Source organism: Rhinatrema bivittatum, chromosome 5, assembly GCF_901001135.1.
Source record: "Rhinatrema bivittatum chromosome 5, aRhiBiv1.1, whole genome shotgun sequence".
In the NCBI taxonomy this organism is placed as follows: Eukaryota; Metazoa; Chordata; class Amphibia; order Gymnophiona; family Rhinatrematidae; genus Rhinatrema; species Rhinatrema bivittatum.
In genome coordinates this window covers 10,837,629-10,854,143 of record NC_042619.1, presented here as the reverse complement: position 1 = coordinate 10,854,143, position 16,515 = coordinate 10,837,629, and the positions used below count along the sequence as shown (strand labels likewise).

The 16,515-nt window shown below is 41.9% G+C and overlaps 1 protein-coding gene across 1 annotated transcript; it reads left to right on the top strand.

Moving 5' to 3' along the window:
- Positions 1-5,640: 5,640 nt before the first annotated feature.
- LOC115091469 (olfactory receptor 52R1-like) lies at positions 5,641-6,585 on the top strand. The gene has a single exon (XM_029601691.1). The coding sequence runs from the start codon at positions 5,641-5,643 to the stop codon at positions 6,583-6,585; it is 945 nt and encodes a 314-aa protein (XP_029457551.1).
- The last annotated feature ends 9,930 nt before the right edge of the window (positions 6,586-16,515 follow it).

Sequence of the window (16,515 nt, the reverse complement as noted above, 5' to 3'; positions counted from 1 at the left end):
GATGGGGGGATTTTCAGTAGAGTGTGAAAGGCAGGCTGCAGATGCATAAGACCCTGGATGCAGTCATGGCTCCTGTGCACCAGCTTATTCAGGATGGACTTCCACCTTTCTGATGATGCAGAGATTAGGGGTGCAGCAGACTCCCCTTCACCAGTTATCTGTGGATGCTGGGTGAGGTGGGAGGGTTAGGGTTAGGCTTAGAGTTGCAGAGGCTCCAGACCTGGGTGTAGGACATGCGGTAGCACAAGACCTGAGCTGTGAAGGCAAACTGAGGTGTAGGGCACGGTTTTACCTCATGTGGAAGATCAGAACTGCCCTTGGAATGTAATCTGGTCCATGGCTACAGGAAAGCTAAGCAGAGCAGAGCAGAAACCAGGATGCGGGAGATAAGAAAGAGAGAATAAAAGCAGCAAGAAGGTAAAGAATAGGAAAGGAAAAGGGAGAGAGAAAGAAAGTAGAACGTGGAGAAGAATGAAGGGGAAAAATGCAAAACAAGAGATAGAGAGAGACTCAGAGACCCCAGGAGGGAATTACAGTTACTCAACTCTCGTTCAGCAGCAGAGGCTCCCAGTTGGTCGTGAAACTGCTGGGATTTGTAAGGAAGAAATATAAAGAGCAGCAGATCACAGCCCGGGCTCCCAGATGGAGAATTCATAATCGAGCAGTGAGGAACAGAACATCACTCCTGCCACATCTGGATAATCGCACTCCCTCCTTCTGGTACAGATGCAGCTCTGGTAAGCAATCTGAGCTTCTACAAATGTATTTATAAAACATAGACTTGTAGTGCTAAGAGAATTAACCCCAGTAGCAGGGTCTGGGCACTTTACTGTGAGCTGGTATTTGCTTTCCTCACTGGTGCTTTAATGCAGCAATGCTAGGTACATTTATTAAATTATGAGTTTGTTCCATGGCCCTGTTAGTTCTCATGTTAGTCTTATTCCCTGCTCTCTTTTCAGGTCTTACTATATGTCAAACACTGAATAAAAGGTTTCAGCCTCCCATGTTTTCCCTATTTCCCCTCAGTTGTTTGTGCCACAGGAGATTCACACTTTGTATTTACCTCTGGATTTATTCCCCCTCCTGAGTTTTCAGGGAATGAAATCCTTGGGTACAGGACGCACTTTTCCAAAACTCAGAATCACCTTCCCTAACCACTTTATTAGTTACAATCTCATCAGATTTATCTCAAAGTTATTTTATTGAATCGGTGAGGGAAGGTATCAAAGTCATCTAAAGGGGGAAGCAAGGTGACCGCGCTGGACTTCCTCGGTGACACCGATCGCTCTCGGAGTGGCTAAAATGCGTTCTCGCTCCCACAGCCTGCGCAGTTGCTTGGAATGTGCTTATGTCGGGGAGAAAACAAGGCATCTACAAAAGGATTTCCAAAGGTCCCCCGGATCCGCTGACTGCAAAAACAGCAGATGCAAGGTAAGCCGCCCTTAGATAATTCTCCACAGCAGACGTTCTTCTGATTTGATTTGTTTCCTCCCTGGTGAGTCTACAGGAGCTGCCCTGATGCCTTTTCCACTATGAAGGATGTGTTCAGATATTGTTTTTTTAATTTAAATTTAGTGTGATCTTTTCTAGGTCATTTTGGAAGGTGATTCAGAAGCATCTTACTACTTCTTCTGAGTGATAATTTAATGGGACACAGTGAGCCTGGATTTACCCAAGGGAAGTCTTGCCTAACAAATCTGCTTCACTTTTTTGAAGGAGTTAATAAACATGTGGATAAAGGTGAACCGGTAGATATAGTATACTTGGATTTTCAGAAGGCGTTTGACAAAGTCCCTCATGAGAGGCTTCGAAGAAAATTAGTCATGGGATAGGAGGATTACAAACTGGTTAAAAGACAGGAAACAGAGTAGGATTAAATAGTCTATTTTCTCAATGGAAAAGATACTGAGATCTCTGGTACTGACCTCAGGGATCTGTACTTGCACTGGTGCTTTTTAATATATTTATAAATGATCTGGAAAGGAATACGATGAATGAGCTGATCAAATTTGCTGATGACACAAAATTATACAGAGTATAATGTGATGGATTGTGATTGTGATGAATTGCAGGAGGCCCTTGTGAGACCGGAAGATTGGGCTTCCAAATGGCAGATGAAATTTAACATGGACAAGTGCAAATTGATGCATATAGGGAAAAATAACCCTTGCGGTGGTTACATAATGTTAGTTTCTATCTTAGGAGATACCACCCAGGAAAGAGATCTAGGCGTCATAGTGGATAATACATTGAAATTGTCGTCTCTGTGTGCTGTGGCGATCAAAAAAGCAAACAGAATGTTAGGAATTATTAACAAGGGAATGGTTAATAAACGGAAAATGTCATAATGCCTCTATATCACTCCATGGTGAGACCGCACCTTGAATACTGTGTACAATTCTGGTCGCCGCATCTCAAAAAAGATATAATTGCGATGGAGAAGGTACAGAAAAGGGCAACCAAATTGATAAAGGGGATTGAACAGCTTCCCTATGAGGAAAGGCTGAAGAGGTTAGGGCTGTTCAGCATGGAGAAGAGACGGCTGAGGGGGGATATGATAGAGGTCTTTAAGATCATGAGAGGTCTAGAACGGGTAGATGTGAATCAGTTATTTAGTCTTTTGGATAATAGAAGGACCAGGGGGCACTCCATGAAGTTAGCATGTAGCATATTTAAAACTAATTGGAGAAAAAACATTTTTTCACTCAACGCACAATTAAGCTCTGCAATTTGTTGCCAGAGGATATGGTTAGTGCAGTTAGTGTAGCTGGGTTTAAAAAAAATGTTTGGATAAGTTTTTAGAGGAAAAGTCCATAAACTGCAATTAATAAAGTTGACTTAGGGAATAACCACTGCTATTATTGGCATTAGTAGCATGGGATCTTCTTAGTTTTTGGGTACTTGACAGGTACTTGTAGCCTGGATTAGCCACTGTTGGACACAGGATGCTGGGATTGATGGACCCTTGGTCTGACTCAGTATGGCATGTTCTTATGTTCTTATGACTTAGTAAATAATTCTTATGCCTTATTCTGTGAGTACCTATATGATGCGTATCAGGTCAAAAGAAGTTTGAAACATAGAGCTTTTCAATATGCAAAAAATGCCAATGGTTCAGGTCACGATATAAAAATTTTGATTGGGAGAATCTCCAGATAAGACCTGATGCAATTTCTGACTGAAACATTGGCTACGTCGGCAGTTTTCGGATGTTGAAAGCTTCACTTTTAAAACTTCTTTTGACTTAATGTGCATCCTATAATTAGGCATATTATTTCATAAGATAAGTCCCATTTTTTGCTGCATTCAATTCAAGGCATTTTTGGTCAGTTGAAGAGTGATTTCACTGATTTCTAAAACCCGGTTTTCAGTGTATTCTGCATTGCAAGAAATATCAGGGTTGATAAGATACAGTGCCTGCTAGTAATAAGACCAGGGAGCTTATACTGTTCTATGATTTAAATGGGTAAGGAAAAAGAGCTTGTCTCTTGATTCATACACATCAGTCAAATTTTATTGAGCAAGAACATGGAATTTTAAATAAAAAGCTTATTGGTTTTTCATGTGTTTTTATTATTTTATGTTTTCTTATTTCTATTGTTTTATGCTTTGAATTGTGTATATTATTGTTTTATTCTTTTGAATCTTTAATTTCAATGATTTGATTTATTATTTTATTAATTTTTATTCTAATTTATATGCACTTATAGTCTTAATTTGTTAATATTATGATTGTACCCTCTGTTTTTCTGATTTTACAAAGAAATTGTGAACCGTTTTGAAGGTAAACACCATACATTGGTATATAAAATTGATTTATTAAATAAATAAATAAATAAATAAATAAATACATAAAATTAAATGTGTTTCAAGGGATCATGCAAACTTAGGGGTTTATTTTACAATTCATGTTAAGGCATTTTTGCATGCGAAAAACACCATAACGCATGCCAATTTTGAAAAGGGGGAAGACGTTTTTCTCAAAGTGGACTGGCTTTGTAATGCCATATTGCACAGTTTTAATCCCAAAAATAACTACACCATTTTCACTGGTGTTAAGCTCTGTGATCTTAGAGAGAGAGAGAAAGAGAAAGAGACAGAGAGAGGAGGTATAAGGCCCTTGTAGTAGTTACCTATTTATATCTCTATAGGAGATATAAACCTCACATCGAGGTGAGGTTTAGGTAGTAGTGTAGGGGTTAGGGGCCACTTTGACATGCAGAGTAAAACATATGAACAGACCAGTACACTATTGTGAAGATTTGATGTCCTTCGGAGTGAGGAAACTCACACAACGATGAGATTTGTACAATGTTCTCTCAACCCAGCTTCATATTCGAGTCCATCAACAAGGTAGATTTGTTATACTAGAGAGAATTCTCTGTCACTGTCTCTCAGTCTCCACTCACCCATTCATTTTTACTCACCCAAATTCCTCTTTTGGCCACCGAAGAGATGGAGTCTACTTGGGGCCTCTTTCTTTTTTGTCTTTGGTTCCTCCCCCCTTCCCTCCTCAGGAATCTGGGTCATTGCCCCTTGAAGGCATAGCCAGACCTTCACTACCTCCTTAATCCAAAGGAGCCAAATTATAATTGCAGAGTGACCCTCAGAAACACGCTTAAGCCAAACTTGAGGAGAGGAGAAGGCTGCATCAAGCTCCTCTCCTTCTCCCTCCCCTTCCCTCAGAGCCTTTTAGTTCACCACCTAATTGGTTGCTGGTCCCCATCGCTCAGCCCTGGGGGTCCCCTTCACTTCTTCATCCCCAGCACAATGAGATCTGCTATAGCTAAACTTGGGAGGAGGCTTCACCAAGCTTCCTCCGCCTGTAGCTTGACTCCTCATTGGCCATTGCTTCCCATCACCCAGTCATTTCACAAAATTCTAAATAGCTAACTAAGGGCCTCATTTTCTAAAGTATCGCAGGCCTGCGATACTTTAGAAGATGAGGGGGGGGCTGAATCGGGGGGCGGTCCTGCACTAGCCAGCAGCGATCGCACCGTCACGGTGCGATCGCTGCCGGTTTCGCACCCAATAGTGCCACAATAGGAGGTGTAGCTATTGGGAACGAAAGCGGACGCAAAAAGGGCCTTACCTTTTCGCTGTCCGCGCCGTCGGCGCAGAGTCGGCCCTGGTGACACCCCGACTCCTCCTCTTCCGGGGCTGACTCAGCCCCCATCCTGGTATTGCACGCAATAAGGGACTTTTCGCGTGCGAAAGGTCCCTTATCACAATTGAAAAAAGAATTAACAAAGATAAGATCTAGTGTGTGACCCGCTTTGTGGGTCGGAGTTTTTACTATTTGTTTTAAAACCTAACGCCTCCATTGCATTTAACAGCGACTCACAGCTGGATGATAAAGGAATTGTCAGTATTTGTGCTTTAGCTGCCTGAGTGCTTGTAGCAACAGTTAAAAAAGAGCAATTGCAAAAAACCTGAGTTCAGATAAAGTACAACCTGTGGTGACTTTACTGAAAAGAAACAATTTGAAACCCAGAGACAGAGAGAGCATAGCTCACATGATTGCAGTAAGCAAGACACAGGATTTTACATGTTTATTTCTCATCTGTATCACACGTCTCTTATTTCCAGGAGACAAAACTGACCTGATACTTCACAGGATACTGAAGACAGCTGCACATCATGTTATCTGTGAATGGCAGTCTCGTCCGCCCATCAGTATTCATCCTCACTGGAATCCCGGGGCTGGAGGCTGCACACATCTGGATCTCTATCCCATTCTGCGTGATGTACATCATGGCTTGTATTGGAAACTGCACTATTCTGTACATTATAAAAACTGAGAGGAGCCTTCATGAGCCCATGTATTACTTCCTTTCCATGCTGGCTGTCACTGATCTGGTTTTATCTACTTCTGTGTCACCTAAAATGTTGGCCCTGTTTTGGTTCCATTCCAATGAAATCTATTTTGACTCCTGCTTGATCCAGCTGTTTTTTGTTCATTGTTTTACTATCATAGAATCAGGGGTTTTTATGGCCATGGCCATTGACCGCTATGTGGCAATCTGCAACCCATTGAGACACTCAGTTATCCTATCCAATGCCATCATAGTAAGGATGGGACTGGTGATATTAATCAGAGCTTTGTCCTTAACAATCCCGTATTGCTTTCTTCTGATCAGGCTTCCATTCTGCTCCAACAAGGTGATCTTGTTTTCCTACTGTGGGCATTTTGCAGTGGCTAAACTCGCCTGTGCAGATTCATTAATCAACACTTTGTATGGACTAATTGTCCCAATTTTGATTGGGGGGTTTGATGTGACTTTTACTGTCTTGTCTTATGTGATGATTCTGAGGGTGGTCTTCAGGTATCCATCCTGGGCAGCGCGCCTCAAAGCCTTCAGCACCTGCAGTTCCCACATCTGTGTCATCCTAACCTTCTATATCCTGGCCCTCTTTACATTTCTAACACATGAATTTGGTCGCAACATTCCTCTTTCTGTCCATGTAATCATGGCCAATCTTTACCTCTTACTGCCTCCCATGTTCAATCCCATAATTTATGGTGTGAATACCAAACAGATCCGTTGCCAGATACTAGCAACGATTCGCTTTAAGAGAAGATAACTGAGCAGAGATTTTATTTTCTGGTTTTTATTTCCTGTGAGATAAATATCTTTACCTCTTCCCCAAAACAACTGGATGAGCCGGAACCTTTAATAAATATAATACATACAGACCCAGGGTCCACAAAATATCACATCAAAATAATTATTTATCAACGGTAAGAGCAAATCTCAAAATGAGCACAGCATCAGAAATAAATGAAGTGCTGTTATGCTCAGGTTTGTGAACCCTTGGCCAAAGGGAGGATGGTATACCTTTCGGAGGATCCGTAGGTTCTCTCGTCGGGAGGCGAGGCAGAGCAGAAGACGGGATGAGCTGACCCTTGGCACTGGAGACTGAGGCGGCAGCGGAGACTGATGAAGGGACGGGAAGAGGAGCTGAGTCTTCACCCCTGGAAGTCTGTGGTCCCCCCAGGAGGAGCCCACAGGGATCCAGACTGCTGGGACTTAGGTGGACCTTTGAGAGGTCAGGAGTCGATGCAAGGACTGACTGGAGCTTCGCCCTGGAAGCCCGCGGTCCCCCCGGGAAGAGCCCGTAGGAACCCGGGCCGCTGGGACTTAGGTGGGCCCTTGGAGACGGTAGTCTTGAAGGAGAGGGTCGTCGCTCACCAGTCCGAAGTCGTGCACCAGAGAATCACCGTAAGCCAATCCAAAGTCAGGAACCGGGAACACCAAGACGAAGAGGAACAGCAATCCAAGCTCAAGGAACTCACCGAAGCAAGCAGACTAGACAGCGCTGGAGGACGTTGCCAAGTCACTGGATGAGCAGAGGAAGCTTCCCTTTATACTTCCCCTGCTCTGGCTGATAGATAACAGTTGAAGCCATTTAAAGGGATTGGGTCCCTTTAAATCTGTGGAGGAGGCGCGGCCTCGTGCCTAAGGATAGCAGTGGCCATCTTGGATTTCCCCCGCGGAGGGGAGACGCCGCTGGATGCCACGAGGGGGCAGCAGGACGGTTTCCCCTGCAGCAAGCAGCACCAGAGGCCGCGCGGGCGCGACGGCCCGAATCGGAGCCCTCCCCCGGGGTTCCCGTGGTGAAGGAACGCCGCGAATCAGGAAGGGGGCCGTGGTCATGGGGCGCCATGGCCGCGGAACACAAGTGCCAGGGTCAATCTACCAATCTGTTGCCTCGCAATGGGCTGCAAATAGTGTCAGAAAAATAGCACCGACAGCTCTCATTCATATACAAATAATGAATTCAATAATCCCTCAAAAAAACAAAAAAGTGAAAAAGTACTTAGGTCTGGATGATTCATCTGCTCACTGTCACCGCAGCTCTGTTCAGAATATGGGCCCCTGTATCAGGGAAAACTATTTGCTAAACTCACCGCAGCATACTCCGAAACATTTAAAAATGAGCCGCTCGTGTTGGTTATGCATTGCATTCTGAACGCAGCAGTGGGTACAGTGTTTCATGTGATGTTTTGGTGAACCTACGTCTGTTTTTGTTAGATTTACTTCTTCCCTTCCAACACTGCTCAATGAACCATTAGACTTGATCCCTCTTCATATATTTTCCCTTCTGACTCTTATTAGACAACACAATCTCAACTTCAGTATTTCCCTGTGATCCTCCACATCCCCTGATATGCCCAGGTCAAATGCTGATGGAATATCCTTCTGCTGTAAAGCAGGATGCAGCTCTTTTGAGAGCAATGTTCATGAGTGCTGCTATAAGAGCAGTTCTTGGTTCAACATTCCCTTTAAGGGTTGTGAGCACTACTTTATTACTCAGCCCAAGGAGGAAAAACAGAAGTCAGGAATCAAACCCAGTAATGTACAGAATTCAAACCAGAGAACACTGGACTGGTGACCAATAGCTTCATGTTCAACATTTTAGATTTCAATGGTCATAATTTATTTTGTATAAGTTTTATGAAGTTGTATAACATCAAATGAGATAAAGCTTATTGTTAGGAACTACCTGGCAGTTTAAGTGACTTGGTTGATATCACAGAGTGAGTGGTTGCAGTGGGATTTGGATCTGGATGCTCAGTCACTGGTGATCTAATCCCAGGTGGTATTGCTCATTGGTCATGTTAAATATCATTTCCGTAAGATGCACGTAGAATACCAATGAATACTGCAGTCCTGAGTGGACCAGATGGGTTTCACCTTTAATGATATAAAAGGAAATTAGAGAATGATTTCTGGATTTATATCACCCTAGATATGTGTTTGTCTAACCTGATTTTACAATCTCCAGTAATGGAGACTCCACCACCTCCTTCCAGTGCTCATCTACCTTCACAGCTCTTAGGTTACACATTAGGAAAAGAAATCTATCGCATCATTCCTGCTATCGTTTTAGCCTATGTCATCAAGATCATTTGTATAAAAGAATGTGGAGAACAGATGATCACCTTCTTCTTTTCAACCGTTTTTTAATAATGCTCTCTTCAACCCACAGATGTCTCTTTGCTACCTAAACTTCGCTCCTTCCATTTTTTCATTGTTTGTCATGTTATTTACAATTTCTGTTATTTCTGTTTCACTATTGAGTGTTTGCAATGTATTGTTGTTATTCAAATTGAAACACGTGGGGGACAATTTTTATACAGGAAGAAGTATAGTTTCTTGCTGGAATGAGCGATATCCTTAGCTGGATCAGAGATGGCAGCTGCTGCCAGACAGAGTGAGAGAGTCCTACCAGATTACACTCAGTAATATATGTAAATGTGCCATCATTAAGTGAGAAAGTATAAACTTCCAAAGAATGTTTTTTCTTTTTGTTTAATGATAATTTTTATTACCTAATGTTGCGGTCTCCACCGCCTACCCCCTATCCGCCCTGCACTGTGCTTACCTACAGTGGTGGAAACGTCGCTCCCACGGCTCTGCCGGCCCTCCAGGGCGTCCGCCATTACCAGCTCATCTCCCTGCCGCCACGCGCGCGCGTGAGGACGCGCACTATGGACGCACAGCCGCCGGAAGTCTGGCCCCGCCCGGGCTAACGACGCCACGCCCCAAGCCTGATTTAACCGGTGTTCAGTTACCGTCTCATTGCCTTGCAACGAGGGTCACTACTGGTTAGTAGTTCTGAGTTGCGCTTCGCTTATTCCACGTTCCTGACTTGACCTCAGCCTGTTCCTGACTCCGCTTCTGCCTGCCGCCTGCCATTGACCTCAGCCTGTTCCTGATTCCGCTTCTGCTCGCCACCAGCCACCGACCATTGCCCGTGCCTGATTCCGCTCCTGCCTGCTGCCAGCCTGACCTGGGTTCGCCTGCATTCCTGCTCGCAGGTTGCTTCATCTCACGGCACGATACAGACTCCGTTCCTGCTCACAGTCTGTTCCAGTTCTCAGCACGCTACAGACTCCGTTCCTGCTCACAGCTTGCTTCAGCTCATAGGACGCTACAGACTCCGATCCTGCTCACAGTCTCTTCCAGTTCTCAGCACGCTACAGACCCCGTTCCTGCTCACAGCTTGCTTCAGCTCATAGCACGCTACAGACTCCGTTCCTGCTCATAGCTTGCTCCAGTCCACAGCATGCTATAGACTCTGTATCTGCTCACTACTTGCTCCAGCATACCAACTAGCCCACGGACTACAGCATTCCTATTGGACTACCTTATCATACCCTCTGCCCAGGCCTTCTTCTACTATAGAGATTCTCACTGTTCTCCTAAGTCCCAAGGTTCTAGGACCCTACGGGCTCCTCCTGGGGGGTTCCTGGTTCCCGGGTGAAGACCTCTGTCTGTGGCTCCGCCTCCCGACCTGCCCTATCATTGGGGTAGTTCGGCCCAAGGGTTCACTCCTGGTCTGCAGCTTCCCAGACTGCAACACCTAATCAATGCCTAGGATTAGATGAGATTTGTCTCTTATTGACTAGGAGAATGATATCCAAAGGACATAAGTGCCTCACTTGAAGAGGTTGGCACTCATACTTTTGAATTTTAAAATATTCATGGGCTCAGAGCCTAATTATAGGCAACCTTACCTCATAAGGCTCCTAAATAAACCAAAAAGGTGGACAGAGGCAGGGACTGTGGGTGGGGAGGGGGGAGTGAGGGGGCATGTGATTGGATTTAGGTAGTGAGCACTGAAATTTAGCACAAAGTGCCAAAATAGGCACTTTAATTTTGGTGCTTCAAGGTAAGATGCCTAACGTTGCATTTAGAGTTCTAATTTCAGCCATTAAAGACATCTTAATTGAGGCTCTGGCTCCCTTAAGAAACTTGTGCTCAATATAAATATGTTTTCTATCGATCTTCTTATTTATTTATCTATCTGTGTGCCCATTCTATTAGCGGGAACCAGGCTACAGATGTTGGTGGAAAATCCCATTCAGCAGGAAGGATGTGCATGTGCCACTGTGCCTGCAGTATCCGTCTAACTGAGAGATTATTGTGTCCGGTTCTAGTGATGCTTCTGAATACATTATAATGAAGCGAGGTGGTGTGATTTCACTGTCGGCCTCAGATATCTTGATTGGCAGTGCCCGATGCTGCTGCTGAAACACTAGGCCAGTGATGGAGTATTTTGTAATAAACAGTTTCATTTAAATGTATACACTCTCTTACGTTGCATGTCTTATAGTCATTGGCAATGAACATGCTGTCTGCTGTGCAAGTCATTTGATTTATTATTTTACCTATCTTTCTACAAATGCATGCAGATCATGTTACAAGATATTGCAAAATGGCATAAATCACAATGAGCCAAACAAAATACGAAGCAGTCAAAACATATTGTATCATGTATAAAGGGTATCAGCCAGCCAGGAGAATGTGCACGACCACCTAAAAGATGGAAGCTCTGACCTCCTTATCATTCACTCACCTATAATTTAGATAGCAATGTGAACAGTATTATCAGTTTTTTAAGCATTTTTTCTTATGCACATAAAACAAGCCTATAGGCAAATGCTCTGAAAAATCAACATGACAAAAGTGACACAAAACCCTGACATCAGCTGGCATTTCAGATCTCCTGCATCAGGTGAACTTATCCTAAGCAAGGAACTCCACTTTCTGTGAGATGCAGTCGATCTCAAATTGAACCAAAAGTAGAGGCAAACTGACTCGACTAATAGTGGTTTTTAAACATGATCCCTTGATGATGAGTAGCAAGTCTGACATCACTATTGTCAGAAAATATGTTATTATTTTGTGCTTTATTGATAATTACCTATATTCAGTGTAGTCAGTAATCAATAGGCCATAAGAGAAACCATAGCATTAGTCAAGGCCTCTGCTGGAAAAATTCCAGTCCCCTCTTTTCCCCCTTTACAGACCTTGAGAAGAGCTGTTTACAGCTAAATCCCTATCTGTAGTAGGAAAGGAATGTTTAAAGTTTTGAATTTTATGGCCTTGGGCAGCTTCAACCATTTGATTCACAGGAAGAGCTCTGAAAAAGGCTAAATCTTATCTGTCTAGTTGAAAGGGGCCCCCTTTCACTTTAATTAAAATGCACATGAAGCTTCCTAGGATAGAGGGGAGTGTGTGGTCACTTGTCTCTGAAATATTAGAAGAAAGAAAAAGACTGAAAGAGTGTTTTTTCCCTGGCACACCTTGGCATTAAATAAAAGACTGGAAAATGGGCAACGCTTTAATCGGGCAAGAAAAACTCCTATATTTTTATTTTCCATATCCTGATATTAATTAAATTGTTTGAACCTTTTTCAAGGTTTTCAAACTAATTTCTTCAAAGGTTAAAGATAGACGTATTGACAGAATTAATACAGTTACTTTAGATCAGAGGATTTTTAGGGTATAAACGGGAAGCAGACAAAGAAAGAAAAACTGGGACTTTGGTTTTTTCCTTACACGTGGAAAGAGAGAGACAAAGAGCAGGATTGCTTCAGATATCTGGTAAAGATATTATCTTATATTCAAGCTATTGTTTCTAAAATGGCATATCTATTGGAAATGTATTAGATAATGTCATTAGTCGATATCTATTTAATTTTAATCTTTTCTGTCACCCTATTAATGGTTTTCACATTGATTGTAGGGTATAGTCTGATAAAATTAAGGTTTGAACATAGAAATGTTTCTTAGCATCATTTAGAGATTTTAATATTGATATCTTTCTTTATCTGAAATAAAGAAAATAATTTTTACTACAAATTGTCTGGTTTTATTCTAAGTGCATGCTGTGCTGCATCAATTATTGGTCAATAAAGTTCTGGAGTAAAAAGAAAACACATCTCTGAAATTAAATAATAAATTTTTTGTCTATAAGGCAAGAAGGGTAAAAAGAGGATTTAAGTATAGGGTTTTCATCCAAGCAGGATCCCCTGGTAATAACTTTTAATTCTGCTAGTGGTAAACCCTATACTTCTATCAAACCTTTTCACACTGTCTAGGATAAAAGAAACTTTACTGATAAATTTGTAAATTAGTATCCACAAAATAAGAACGCAATGCAAATGTCAAACGTAGAATCGCAAGTTAGAGGAACACAGTCAGCTCTAACTCAGAGTGGAGTCCCACAGGCATTAAAGTGTTCGGGCGGGAAATCCATTTGCAACAAGTGGTGGGAAAAATCCCCCACCCCACGCCGTTTTTGTGTATTAGATAAATTATGTCTAATACACAAAAATGCAGTTCTTCAAATGTAGTCCCCAAATCCAAGTAATGTTGCACTGAAGGTGCAGACAAGCGATTGTTTTTCAAACAACTCCGATGCTCAATGATATGGGTGTAAATGGTCCAGGACATTTTTCCAATGTAAAATTTATTGCGTGGGCATTTGATAATATATATTACCCTTTTAGTCTGGATGGATGGATGGATCACACGATCTAAATAGGTAGACTCGATCATGTTCATACACATGGCTATTACACAGACAGTTCATAAATAGTATTGTATTTGTCAACTCACTTACTTAAGCTTTGTACAGTCAATTAAGTTTAGTTTTTTCAACTTTTTAATCATCGATTTCCACTCACAAGTTTCTTATTTGCGATTTTTTTTAATCATTTTTATTGTATTGAAAGTTATTAGGACACTTATCGAACCCGAACTTTATCTTGAACCAGAATGGTTTTTTTTCTTTTTTTTGAACCAGCTTAGTACTGTAGGAGCTGCCGCTCTGCCCAGGAGCCACCGCTCTGCCCAACACGGCTCGTGATTGGTTGTGACTGAAGTGAGTTGAATAGTTTAAAATGAGAAAAAAAAAATCAAAATGTATTTATTTATTTATTTAGGATTTTTATATACCGACATTCTCGATACAAATATCAAATCAGGTCGGTTTCCATAGAACAAAACTGTCGCAGAAATGGCGTTACATTAAACAGTGTTTCTGAATATAAGAACGTCAAAAATAAGTATAAAAATAAAGTGAAAATATAACAATATAAGTATACAGTAGACAACAATAATGTCTGGATCCTTGAGGGAAACGTTGTTCTCAGCTACAACGTTTCCCTCAAGGATCCACCAAAATGGTGGATCCTTGAGGGAAACGTTGTAGCTGAGAACAGGACACAGACAAAAGATGTGCTGCAAGGACCAAAATTTTGAAGCATTACCGTATGCCCCTGTTGACCGTGTTGGGCAGAGCGGTGGCTCCTGGGCAGAGCGGCAGCTCCTACAGTACTAAGCCGGTTCAAAAAAAAGAAAAACAATTCTGGTTCAAGATAAAGTTCGGGTTCGATAAGTGTCCTAATAACTTTCAATACAAGAAAAATGATTTAAAAAATCGCAAATAAGAAACTTGTGAGCAGAAATAGATGATTAAAAAGTTGAAAAAACAGTCTAAACTTAATTGACTGTACAAAGCTTAAGTAAGTGAGTTGACAAATGCAATACTATTTATGAGATTTCCATTCACATGAATTTAGAATTGTGTTTCCATATATGATGTTGTGTTATTGTAATGTCATTGAATACATCATATTTCCAGTTGTTAGAATATTACTACACAGGCAGAGCAGCAGCCAGAGGGCACATGACCTGATGTGGAAACAACAGGTTTCAAGGACTCTAGCTGAAAATCAGAATGTACAAGTCTGTCCCGCAGATTAGTCCTGCATGTGAATGCAAACTGCGGAGGATGTGGAAAAGCTGGATATTGTTGTAAGAGTTACCAATATTTCCGAATCACTTATTTATTTATTTATTTATTTTAAGGTTTTTATATACCGGCATTCATGATAAAATCACATCATGCTGGTTTACATTAAAACAGTGGTGCATAGAAAGAAAAAACAAACTGGAACTGTAGTGCGGAAGAAAGCAGTTACAAAAAACAGGGATGCTTAAACTGGGAGAGGAAGGAAAAAGAAAAGGTTAATAGCATTTTAAATATTTACAACGAACAGTTAAAAGAGCTGGTTGTGTAATAGAACTTCAAGTTGAAGGACATTAGCTGGAGTCCGGGAAAGCTTGTTTGAAGAGCCAAGTCTTAGCAAATGTCCCCCAACTCCCAGGAAGTATGGGAGCACACAAGTCAGTGAATCTGGTGTGGGGTCAACAACCATTCTCTATGGGAAAATCTTGCGTGTAAGTAAGCTCTTCTGATACAGGACTTCGGATAGCCATGGACTGCAAAACGTGTTGACAGTATGGCAGGAGGTCCGAAATGCCAGCTGATGTCGGGGTTTTGAATCTCTTATGTCATGTAGATTTTTTAGAGCATTTGTCTATAGGCTTGTTTTATGTGGATAAGAAAAAGTGCTTAAAATGGATAATAATAATACTGTTCACATTGCTATCTAAATCTAGGTGGGTGACTGGTAGAGAGGTCCGGGCTACCACCTTTAAGGTGGTCTTGCACATTCTCAGGGCTGGCTGATACCCTTTATACAGCATTACTTCCTTACAAGGTTTTCACCATGATTCAGTATGTTTTGACTGCTCCTTATATTGTTTGGCATACTATATTTGAGGACAGGATTATCTGTTATAGCCATAAATCACAATGATACAGAACAAGGTGTGTGACCAGATATAATGCTGTTCCAAGTAATTAAAGATCATATTCCAATTAAATCTACAAAGTGGCATTTATTTAAAGCTTCAAAATGTCAGTTTCACAGAATGAGGGTCCCCGACACGACTGTGTTTCGCCATGGAAGGGACCCATGGGAAACAAATACCCATAGAATTGAAACATCTATACAGAAAACAAAGAATAAACAGTCTGTTCTGTTCAATATCTTTGTGAGCGACATTGCGGAAGGGATAGAAGGTAAAGTTTGTCTATTTGCGGATGATACTAAAATCTACGCCTTAAGGAGTAGAGAGAATGAAAAGTGATTTAAGAAAGCTTGAAGAGTGGTCAAAGATTTGGCAGCTGAGATTCAATGCCAAGAAATGCAGTCATGCGTCTGGGATGCGGCGTTCCAATACAGGTGCATGTGATGGGGGTGTAAGACTGATATGCATGGACCAAGACAGGGATCTTGGGGTGACAGTGTCTGCCAATCTGAAGGCAGCCTGGCATGTGACAAGGAGATTGCTAAAGCCAGAAGAATGCTGGGATGCATAGAGAGAGGAATAACCAGTAAGAAAAAGGAGGTGATAACCCCTTGTACAGGTCCTTGATGAGGTCTCACCTGGAGTACTGCTTTCAGTTCTGGAGCCCAAATCTCAAAGAGATTAGAGATAGATTGGAGGTGATCCAGACAAGGGATACCAAAATGGTGTGGGGTATTTATCAGATGATTTATGAGGATTACTTGAAGGATCTGAATATGTAACCCTGGAAGAGAGGAGGTGTAGGGGAGATGTGATACAGACCTTCAGATACCTAAAAGGTTTTAGTGATGCACAAACTTCTAACCTTTTCTGTTGGGAATGATCTGAAAAGGAATGGAGAATAAAACGGAAAATGTCATATTGGCTCTGTATCAACCCATGTGCAACCACACTTGGAGTACAGTGTGCAGCTCTGGTCATCCCATGTTAAGAAAGACATAGCAGAACTACAAAAGGTGGAGAGGAAGAGGGTGACAGAAATGATAAAAGGGATGTG